Below are 11,653 nucleotides of genomic sequence, written 5' to 3' on the forward strand. Positions count from 1 at the left end.
TCAAGACAGGGCTTCTCTGTGTAACAGTCCTAGCTGTCCTGGAACTTGCTCTTGTAAACGAGGTTGGCCTGGGACTTAGAAATATCCACCTGCCTCCCAGGTGCTGGGATTAAAGGCGTGCACCACCACTGCCCAGCTAGAGATTTATTTATTCATTCATTTATTTAATGTATATGAGCGCTGTATCTGTATGTATGTCTTTATGACAGAAGAGGGCATCAGATCCAACTTTTAGATGGTTATGAGCCACCACCATGTGGTTGATGGGAACTGAACTCAGGAACTCTGGAAGAGCAGCCAGTGCTCTTAACTGCTGAGCCATCTCTTCAGTTAAACTGTCTTTAAACTAAGAGATTCACCTATCTCTACTTGCCAAGTGCTGAGATATTCAGCCTCCAAAATCTAAAATTATTTCCCTTGTTATATTAATTTCTATATTCTAGGTAATAGGAGACTTTTCAACTTTCGTCTCTGCTTTTGAGATGACCTCACTCTGCCACCAAGGCTATCCTGAAACTGTTGCGAGATATTTGACTATATTATGTAACGTATGTTACTGTGATTGGTTTAATAAAAAGCTAAATGCCCAATAGCTAGGCAGGAGGTATAGGTGGGACTTGAGGATAGAGAGAGCTCTGAGAAGAAGAAAGGGGGAATCGCCAGCTGGACGCAGAGGAAGCAGGACATGCAGGAGAGGTAAACGTCACATGGCAGTATAAACGAACAGAAATGAGTTAAGTTGTAAGAGCGAGTTAGAGACAAGCCTAAGCTAAGGCAGTTTCCATAATTAATAAGAAGTCTCGTGTCATTATTTGAGAGGTGGCTGATGGGACAGAGAAAGACTCATTTCAGTAATCCTTCTGCCTGAAGTCTCCAGAAAGACAAAAAACAAAAGCAAACCCTGTGAGCAACAACACTGGTAAATACAGGGAGCCTGGAATTCTCATACCTCAACTGTGTATGTCATGTATGTCAGTCAAGCATTCTACCACTGAGCTATTCCCATCATTTGTGAGAATGGAAACTGATCTAACTGCTCTGAAAAACTATGGCAATTTTGCCTAATAAGACAAACATACGTTTACTAAAATGCCCACAAAAACACTGAAACAAAAACATTCAAAGCAGCATCATTCATGACATCCCAAACTAGAAAGAGTCCAAATGTAGCACAACTCTACAGCAGTTGATGCAGAGACTGCTAACTGTTCAAAGCAATTAGAATACCCTAAATGGGACGGCTATAAGCATCCCCAAGCCCACAAGTCAGGACAACCTTGCAGAAGAGGGGGTGGATAAGGAGGAATGCTGGGAAAAGTTGTCTTCTGGATGGCACAGGGAGGACTCACAGCAGCTCTGGTGTCACCCGCCCATGATGCACAGAAGATCAAGTCAGTCAACATTCCAGCAAGGATGAGGGAGGGGCACTAGGTCCCACCCCTCCCTGAGGAACTATTGGCAATTAAATGCTGCTGGGGGAGGGAGAGCAATTCTTCTTCAGGGATGTATGTAGCCACTGGTAAGTTGCCCATGATCCAGTAAAGAACCCCACACTCATGCACGTGTAAGCAACTCTAATTAAACTCAGTGGATTAGAAAATAAAAATTAAAAAACAAAACAAAACATGAAAGTTGAAAGAAAGTTGGGAAGATGAAAGACTGTAGATAGTATGGGAAACAGTTAAGAGCGGGAGAGTGAGGACAGGCTGTGGTTTAATCCCAGCATTTATGGTGCACAGGCAACAGGATCTCAGTGAGTTCAAGGCCAGCCTGGTCTACCAACTGAGTTCAAAGACAGCCAGGACTGTTATAAAGAGAAACACTGTCCTGAAAAACAAAACAAAACACAAAGTCTGGGGGTGGTACAAGCCTGTAAACCCAGCACTTGGGTGGCAGAGACAGGTTGGTCTCTGTTGAGTTCAAGGCCAGCGTGGTCTACAAAACAAGTTCCAGGACAGCCAGGGCTGTTACACAGGGAAATCCTGTCTTGAAAAACCAAAAAAAGAAAAGAAAAAGAAAAAAGAAAAAAATAAAAGAGGGGAAAATGGAATGAATAATGAAAATCTGGCACACATATGTAAATGGAATATTATTCAATTCTAAAGAAGCATAAAATCACAATGTTTTCAGGAAAACGGAGGGATTGGTGATCCAAGACAAAAATGACAATAAACACAACACACCAACCCGAATATAGATAGGATGAGAGTTCATGCATCTGTCAGGTTACGCATGCCCACTGGGATTGCGCATGCACAGCATACGCACACGGATGACGCTGCAGTCTACAGCACTGGCCTGCTGCTGGCATGCAGGTTTCTCAATAGGTTTGGCATGGACAAGATCTATGAAGGCCAAGTGGAGGCAACTGGAGATGAATACAATATGAAAAGCCTGTTGCCTTTACTTGTTATCTGGGTACAAGTCTTGCCCCAAGTACAACTGGCAATAAAGTTTTTGGGTCCCTGAAGGGAGCTGTGAATAGAGGCTTGTCTTCTCCTCACTGTACCAAACAATTTCCTAAGTATGATTCCGAAAGCAAGTCAATGCAGAAGTACATGAGAAGACAGCATGGTCAGAATATTACACACTACAGGAATTACCTAATGAAGACAAAGATGCTTACAAGAAACAGGTCTCTCAGTTCATAAAGAACACTGCACTCCAGACATGATGGAGGAGATTTGTAAAAAAGCTCATGCTGTTACCCGAGAGAATCCAGCCAATGAGAAGAAGCCCATGAGAGAAGTTAAAAGGTGAAACTGTCCCAAAATGTCTGTTGCCCAGAGGAAAGACTGAGTTGCTCAAAAGAGGGCAAGTTTCCTAAGAGCTCAGGAACAGGCTGTTGAAAGCTAAAGCAATTATCTATGAAGATTTCTTTTCATAAGACAATAAAGTTACTCACTGACTAAGCAGGAAAAAAAGCCAACGAATGAATAATGAAAATCTGGTATATATGTAAATGGAATATTATTCAACTAAAGAAAAATGAAATCACAACACTTTCAAGAAAATGGACAGACTTAAAATGGGTATTAAGTGAGGCCATTAAATCTCAGAAAGGTAAACATTCCTTTTACATATTTGGATCTTTGCCTATAATGTATACACACGTATATGTAAACAAATGTACATACAACTTAACATGTAGAAAGAAGAACAGAAAAGGGTAACACTGGGTGATGAGGAAGAATGGAATGCAGGTAAAAGACACAGAAAAGGGCATAAGGCTAGCCTTTTCTTTCTTTTTTTTTTTTAAAGATTTATTTATTATGTATACAACATTCTGCCTCCATGTATGCCCGCACACCAGAAGAGGGCGCCAGATCTCATTACAGATGGTTGTGAGCCACCATGTGGTTGCTGGGAATCGAACTCAGGACCTCTGGAAGAGCAGCCAGTGCTCTTAACCACTGAGCCATCTCTCCAGCCCCTTTTCTTTTCTTTTTGAGACAAGGTTTCTCAGCGCAACTCTGACTGTCCTGGAACTTACTTTGTAGACCAGGTTTGCCTTGAACTCAGAGATCCACCTGCCTCTGCCACCTGCCTCTAAAGTGTTGGGATTAAAGGCATGCATGACCACAAATGGATAAGGCTAACTTTTTCTACTTTGAACTCTGCCACAGAATTTTTGGGTTTTGTTTTGTGTGTGTATGTGGTCTTAAGTGTACAAAAGTACAACTGAGAGTGTGAGAGAGTGTGTGTGGTCTTAAGTATATAAAAGAGTAATTGAAGCCAGGTATGGCACACATGTCTTTAATCCCAGCACTCAGGAGGAAGAGGTAGGCAAATTTCTAAGTTTGAGGCCAGTCTTGCCTACACACTGACTTCTAGGCCAGCCAGGGCTACTAGTGATATTCTGTCTCAAAAGAAAGTCATTGACAGTCAAAGTGCAAAATCCAAAATGAAGCTTCACAGCTTCAGAATGGCTAGCTGTTCTACTGTACAGAAGTTCACATATAGACTTTTGGTCTGGGCTGTGTTGATCTAGCTGCAGGATGATTTTTATTTGCATGTTCTTTACAATAAAGTGACCCTTATTTTTTAAAAATTAAGTGACAGGCTGGGCGGTGGTGGCGCATACCTTTGATCCCAGCACTCGGGAAGCAGAGGCAGGTGAACATCTGTGAGTTTGAGGCCAGCCTGGTCTACAAGAGCTAGTTCCAGGACAGGCACCAAAGCTACAGAGAAACCCTGTACCCCCCCCCCCCCCCAATTAAGTGACAGTATACACATTGCATGATTGTAGTTATATTTATCTATAAGTGACAAAAGTAGAAAGAAGGCACGATCAGTGGTTGTTAGGGGTGACCATGGAAACTTAGTAAAAGGAATATTTTGAAGTGATAACAAATTTTCTAAACTTGGATTACTATATAAATGTACTAAAACTCAAATCACATAGTTAATATGTCTATGTTTTATGCTATGTGAATAATACCTTAATGAAATCTCACATAACAGAAATCCCAGCAATCAGGAGGCCCTTAATAGAAAAATAAAAACAAAACAACCTCCCCCAAACCGCACAACAACTAAGAAACAAACAAAAAACAAAAAACAACCAACTGCTATGGAGTCAATGCTAAATTTGCCTACTGAGGGAAGTCATGAGCCACACATAAATTTGGTGTGTTAGCCACGTCTGTAACCATAGCACTTAGAAAGCAGAAGTATCGCTACAAGGCTGAGGCTAGTATGCTCTATATGGTGAGTTCCACACCAGCCAGATACAGTAAATTCTTAGCTCAAAATAATAGTAGAGAGATGATTCAATGCATGAAGTGTTTACAATACAAGTCCCAAGTCCTGAAGTTTGAATCCTCAGTACCAAACCTGCAATCCCAGTACCCACAAAACAGAGATACACTGTTAGCTGGCTATCTACACATGCTAGAGTTGGCAAGCTCCAAGTCCAGTGAGACCTTGCGTCCATTATAAAGTGAAGGAAGAAAGCTGTAGACCTATGAAGTCTCATGCTTGAACATCTGCAAACATACATGTACTCACACACTCAAACATGCCCATGTGTACATATACTGTGGCCACTAATGGGAAATCGACAAAATTTGTAAAAAGGGAATTATTTTGACTGTGTAGTGGTGGAAGATCCTGCCCACGAGGGTGGTCACCATTCCCTAGACTTCATAAAGAGAGAAAGAGAGTTAGCTAGCTTAAGCAGCAGCGCATGAGGCATCCTCTTTATCTCCAGACTTCAGATACAATGAGACCAGATGTTTTAGGCTCCTGCCACTGTAAATCTTCACCATGATGGGCCATGATCTGGAAATAATCATTAGAAAAAGCTCTTTCCCTTCAATTAATTTTGTCAGAATATTTTATGATAGTTACAGAAAAAGAAATTAAGACATAGGTAAACCACACACAAACACATGGGGGGGGGATAGAAAATATACCTTATCTGAAATTGGAAAAGGAAGCAATCAGGATATAGCACACAGGGAATATTTATGGTGCTAATAATACTTGCTTTTTCTACAATAAATGTGCCAGGCAATGTAGTATATGGAGTTGTTGACAATATGGTTCCTTATTTTCTACCTGCTCATCTCATATTTCAGCTTTTATTCTAAGAAATTTCTTTCTTTCTTTTTTTGTTTTTTGTTTTTTTTTTTTTTTGGTTTTTCGAGACAGGGTTTCTCTGTGGTTTTGGAGCCTGTCCTCCTGTCCTGGAACTAGCTCTTGTAGACCAGGCTGGCCTTGAACTCCCAGAGATTCGCCTGGCCCTGCCTCCCGAGTGCTGGGATTAAAGGCGCGCGCCACCACCGCCCGGCTTTTTTTGGTGTTTTTGAGAAAGGCTCTCACTGTTTAGCTCTGTGGTTCTGGAACTGACATCTGCCAGCCTCTGCCTCCTGAGTGCTGGGACTAAAGTGTATGCCACCATGCCTGGTCCATTCTCATTCTCTCTCTCTCTCTCTCTCGGTTTTTTTTCGAGACAGGGTTTCTCTGTGTAGCTCTGGCTATCCTGGAACTCTGTGAACCAGGATGATCTCAAACTCACAGAGGTCTGCCTGCCTCTGTCTCCCAAGTGTTGGTATTAAAGGTATGTGCCACCATCGCCCAGCTTTCTAAGAATTTTTCTAACTAAAGTTTCATCATTTACCTGAATCAATACTGAGGACATCATCATCTTCATCAGGAATCTCAATTACTTCTGTAGGCTGGGAAGATTCATCCTCGGAGCTACTGTCATGATACTGCAGTCCCAACTTAGAGTAGAAATCCTTCACCAGAGACTCACAGTTAATCACTGCCCTAATATTGGAACACACAGAGAAGATCAAAGCCAGTGGAGAAGTAAGGTTTGGAGCATTAGCATTCATCCACATTTATGCAATGTCAAGCCTAGGAGCTCACACCTATGATCCTGGTACTTAGGAGCCTCAAGTACCAGAACTGCCTAAGTTTGAGGTCAGCGTAAGACAATACAGTGAGCTCAGGGCCAGCAAGGCCTACAGAGTGAGAAACCTTTAAAAACATGAGTAACAACACAGTATCAAGAATATAGACTATTTGCCATACATGTTCCAAAGTATCTATTTATGCTTTTTCCATAACGTTTCTTGTTTCCAAGCAATTACTACATGAAATAATTAATTTGTTAGAGTCGTATCTTTCTACCTGCTGAAAGTTAGAAGACCCAGCACTAATTATTTATGTGGATTTGGGAACTAAGAATAAGGTTTTAGGGGCTGGAGAGATGGCTCAGTGGTTAAGAGTACTGATTGTACTTCCAGAGGACCTGGGTTCAATTCCTAGCACACATATGGCAGCTAACGACTGTCCATAACTCCAAGATCTGACACCCTCATACAGAGATATACATGCAGGCAAAATACCAATGTATGTAAAATAAATAAATTATTAAAAAAGAAAAAAGAAAAAGAATAAGGTTTTAAATAGTGGCATAATTTCACCAGGCAGGAAGGCACACACCTTCACATTTAATCTCAGGGGCAAAGGCAGGTGGATCTCTGTAAATTCCAGGCCAGCCTGGTCTATAAAGTGAGTTAAAAAGCAGCTAGAGCTATGTAAAGAGACTCTGTATCAAAAATAAGCAAACAAGCTGAGCAGTGGTGGTGCACGCCTTTACTCTCAGCACTCAGGAGACAGAGACAGGAGGATCTCTATGAGTGATCCTCTGCTGAGGTTTGTCTGGACTACAGAGTGAGTTCCAGAACAACCAAGAGAAACTTTGTCTCAAAAACAAAAACAAACAAAAGAAAAAAAGGAAAACAAACAAACAAATAAATACTGGCATCAGTTTCAACTAGTTCCTCCACAAAAGCTCTCCCCAAGTGTAATACTAACACCATCTACTTGGTGATCTGAAACAGACATTCTGGAAGGATTATGAATTTATTAATGTTTCTCAGTTAAAGACAGCAAGCTGAGAGGTTGAGGATATAGCTCAGCTGGCAGAATGATTGCCGAGCCCTTGTTGTATTGGTGCTATTCCAATACAACACAAACAGGGCATGCTGGCCCACACCTACATCCCAGAACTCAGGATGTAAGAGGATGATCAGGAAGGTCGAGATCTGCTCAGCCACCATCAAATTCAACGCCACACACTGGTATTGGTGAGACCCTAACAAAACAACCACAAAAAGTTGGGTGCTTTAATTGCAGCACTTGGGAAGCAGGGCTAGGGCAAATTTCTGCAAGTTTGAGGCCAGTTAAGTCTAGATATTGAGATCTTGTCTCACAAGGAAAAGAAAAACAGAGCTGGGTAGTGGTGGCGAATGCTTTTAGTCCCAGCACTTGGGAGGCACAGGCAGGAAGATCTCTGTGAGTTCGAGGCCAGCACGGTCTACAAAGTGAGTTCCAGAACAGCCAGGACTGTTACACAGAGAAAACCTGTATCTAAACAGCACCCCCTCCCCCCAAAAAAAGAGAAACAGAAAACAGCAAATCCACAATCCTTACTTCCTGGTGATCTTACTAAGGAAACAAAGTTTAGCAGAGAAGGAAGACAAAAGAATTCAAAAGCTTTTAACTTGCTTATTACTGACCAAATACACAGGGGAAAAGTTCATGCTGCTACGCTGCCCTATAAACCCTGAAGAAGTGTGAGGTCCCACATGACTGAACTAGGTCACGAAAAACCACCCCAACAAGCCTGCAAATGCACATTGGCTACCACAATCCCAGAGAACTTAGACAACAATGCAGACACTAAGAGAGACTTACATAGATCTAATCTACATGGGAAGTAGAAAAAGACAAGATTTCCAGAGTAAATTGGGAGCATGGGGGGACCTTGTGGGGGCTGGAGGGGGGGAGGGGAGAGGCAGGGAGGGGAGCAGAGAAAAATGTAGAGCTCAATAAATATCAATAAAAAATGTATAAAAAACATAAAAACAAAAAGAATGGAAAAAGCGCACACTGGCTTCTGCTTCCACGAGTCCTTACCTGGACACATCGTCATATACCTGGTCAACATAAGCCACCTCAGACTCCTTCTGCAGCACCAACGTCTCCAGCTCTGCCAGCTGCTTCTTGCGCTGCTGTATACAGTCCATCTTCTCCAGTTCTTCATCAATTAAATGACGAAGTTCCTCCATAGAGATACCCAGCTCCTCAACCACTGCCTGCTGCAGCTCAGCAATGTCATCAGAGTCAGCTGCAGCTGTTGCTGCGTCCAAACTAATGCACCCTGGGAGGGAGGACATGGTTTTGCCCTGTGGGGAATAAGAAACGAGCATGACTCCCACCTCAACTCACAATTTCAATCTCGGAAGAAAACGCACTCTATCCTGCAACCTCTTAGTCACACAGTCTGTTCTCTCTCCTCCTCCTCCCGAATGTGACCCGGAGATTTTTCTGGGGAAACTCACCTGCTCATATAGAATAACGGGCCTGAATAAGATCTACCAACATGCAACAGGGAGCTGGCAAAATAGTGTTTCAGGAAACTGAAGAGCTTACCTACAAAGTAAGGTATTTCTGTATTTCTATGAGACAACGTGTTCTTTAACTAATAGGATGACTCTGTCTCGACTCTGCGTCTAATCTAAGTGCCACGGCCACCTGCAGACAGCGGATCGTAATTAACTAATTCCATCTTGGGTTCTTTCTCACGTTACTTGGCTTCCCTGTGGAAAGTAGCTTCTACGACCAGGCAGGGGGATGGCTGCGTTGAGGAAGGGGTTCTCAGCGGCACCAGGCCCCGGATTCCATGCCCAGCAGAAAGCAAAGGAAGACAGACAAGGTCTCCCTGCGTGAAGAGAGCAAAGCCTGCAGCGAAGGCGACCACTCACACCCACGCTCCAGGAACCGCGCGCACGGGGCTCGGCGGCCCGCAGCCCCGGCCTCACACCCGCTCGGCCCCGCCCCCGGCCTTCTCCGCCCTCCGCCGAGTCTCCTCGCACAGCCGCGGGCTCCCACGAGAAAAGCAGCCCGGGTCCGCCTCAGCCTCCCTCAGTCCGTCCTCCCCACAACGCCGCTCCTCACCACAGGGCTGCGTCTCTCCACACGGACCCCAGATTTCGACGCCAGGGCTCGGCCTCGCCTACAAACACAAAAACCGCTGCGAGCGACAACGGGGGTGGGGAGGCAGCGTGAGGGAGACAAGGTTTTGGGAAAACTAAAGGAAAGCCCGGAAGCAATGTCGAGCGCACTTCCGGCTACGGTAGGCCGAAGGGGTCAAATTTCACAGCCTAGCGTCGCGGGATCGGCAGGAACTGTTTGGGCCGAGCGGGCTTTGTCAAGAATGTTTACTGAAGCTCCTCCCCAACTAGCGGCCGAAAATACTTTGTTTTGAAGATATTTTTTTAGTTATAAAACTGCCATTTATTGCAAAATTAATGCATGTTCACTTCAGAAAGTATGAAAAATACAAACAACTAGGAAAAGATCACAATTCCACCACTGAGATTGTATGGTCTTTGGTCTGTCACACATCTTTAATGTGTGTCTGTGTGATACACAAAGGGACTCGCATCTTCTCATTTTGTGTTTAAATTTTGTGTGATGGGTGTCCCCTCCCCCCAAGCATGTTTCTCACGCTCCCTAGGTCATGTTTCACCCTCTTCTCTCACCATAGTCTCATGTTTAATGCCTGTTTTGTGTGTCGTCTTTAAGACCCTGAAGATCTTGAATCAGCATTTCCTTAAGAGTTTCCTTTGGTTGGGTGGTGGCGCACGCCTTTAATCCTAGCACTTGGGAAGCAGAGGCAGGCGTATCTCTGTGAGTTCGAGGCCAGCTTGGTCTACAGAGCAAGTGCCAGCCAGACTCCAAAGCTACACAGAGAAACCCTATCTAGAAAAAAAAAAAAAAAGATTTCCTTTGATTTTATTTTTTTTCCTCCTCTTGTGGAAATATTTTTCTACTCAACTTTGAATGCAAGCACTTCCAGTACAGATCCGACCAGGAAACCCCACCCCTTTTTCATCCTCAGGGATTGAACAGCCCTAAAGATAAATTGCCAAATTCAAGTAGATGGTTCTCTCTTTCCACTGCCCTCATAACCCTGCCTGTGTTATGCCCAGATCCAAGAAGTCCCTCAAAAACCAGCAAGGAGAACGAGTCCTGTATGTGAAAGCAAAGAGCCTTTCTTTATTTTATTTTATTTTTTTAATTTTTATTTATTATGTATACATATTCTGTCTGCGTGTATGCCTGCAGGCCAGAAGAGGGCACCAGACATCATCACAGATGGTTGTAAGCCACCATGTGGTTGCTGGGATTTGAACTCAGGACCTTTGGAAGAGCAGGCAATGCTCTTAACCACTGAGCCATCTCTCCAGCCCGAAACTTTTTTTTTTTTTTTGGATTTTTGAGACAGGGTTTCTCTGTAGCTTTTTAGTTCCTGTCCTGGCACTAGCTCTTGTAGACCAGGCTGGCCTCGAACTCACAGAGATCCGCCTGCCTCTGCCTCCCGAGTGCTGGGATTAAAGGCGTGCGCCACCACCGCCTGGCCCTTTCTTTATTTTAAACAAGTTTGCAAACACTGTCTCTCTGCATGTCCAACCTATCTGAATAATTGGAGAGTCCCAAACTCAGTTAGAGTTGGGTTTTTATAAGTAGTAAAGGTGGGAGCAAGGGATTTCTAAGGTTCAGGACTCCTGAACGGCTGACATTTGTCTAGGGGTGTCCTGGTGAGTGTGCTGGCAGGTGATCCTATCTACAACAGTTGGAAAGTTAGGAATTTCCTTTGGATGGTCTGGGTTCTTCGGTGATGCCTGGTTTTAGGAATTTTTCCTAATGCGCGAGTTCTCTGCCAAAGCAAAAATCCCATCAAGCCAAATCACAACAAGTCAAATTAAGAAATATCTAGGTTTAATGGGATTCCTGTGCTCTCGGGTAGCCCTGAGGGGGAACCGGGAGGCCACAAAGGTGACCATCCTCCAAATTCATGCATTCCAGATCCTGACCCCTCCCCTAGGGAGGTTAGGGTATTTAAGTGAGCTGCCAGAGGAGAAACACCTGGTCTCTTTCCTCTCTCCCCTGTGGTAGCTTTCACAAACTCCCAGTTGTAATGGAAAAATTAAAAATGCTGCAGGATCCCCAGCGGCGGCTGGCAGCAAAAACACTGCAGGTCCCTAAGCAGTGGCAGTGGGCCATGTGGCAGCAGGCAGTGGGCCCTGAGAGCAGCCAGTCCCAGGCAGGGATGTCTGCAGGTCCCCGA

General features: G+C 44.0%; 1 protein-coding gene across 4 annotated transcripts in view; it reads right to left on the bottom strand.

Annotated features, from left to right (window-relative positions):
* The window catches only part of LOC121450501 (histone-lysine N-methyltransferase SETDB1), a 35,651-nt gene extending 26,041 nt beyond the window's left edge, over nucleotides 1–9,610 (bottom strand). Inside the window, exons 1-4 of one of the 4 annotated variants that reach the window (XM_041655449.1) lie at nucleotides 9,478–9,605; nucleotides 8,953–9,241; nucleotides 8,437–8,705; nucleotides 6,125–6,276 (exon numbers count right to left, since the gene is read on the bottom strand). In XM_041655449.1, coding sequence (XP_041511383.1) covers nucleotides 6,125–6,276; nucleotides 8,437–8,696 — 412 coding nt within the window. In that variant the 5' untranslated portion in view covers nucleotides 8,697–8,705; nucleotides 8,953–9,241; nucleotides 9,478–9,605. Of the gene's footprint in view, nucleotides 1–6,124; nucleotides 6,277–8,436; nucleotides 8,706–8,861; nucleotides 8,905–8,952; nucleotides 9,430–9,477 lie in introns of those variants that run through there. The other 3 variants (XM_041655447.1, XM_041655448.1, XM_041655450.1) reach the window with 3 other exon arrangements.
* Nucleotides 9,611–11,653: the final 2,043 nt, after the last annotated feature.

Source organism: Microtus oregoni, unplaced genomic scaffold, assembly GCF_018167655.1.
Source record: "Microtus oregoni isolate MIOR12 unplaced genomic scaffold, Mior012 000007F_ref0000211, whole genome shotgun sequence".
Taxonomy (NCBI): domain Eukaryota; kingdom Metazoa; phylum Chordata; class Mammalia; order Rodentia; family Cricetidae; genus Microtus; species Microtus oregoni.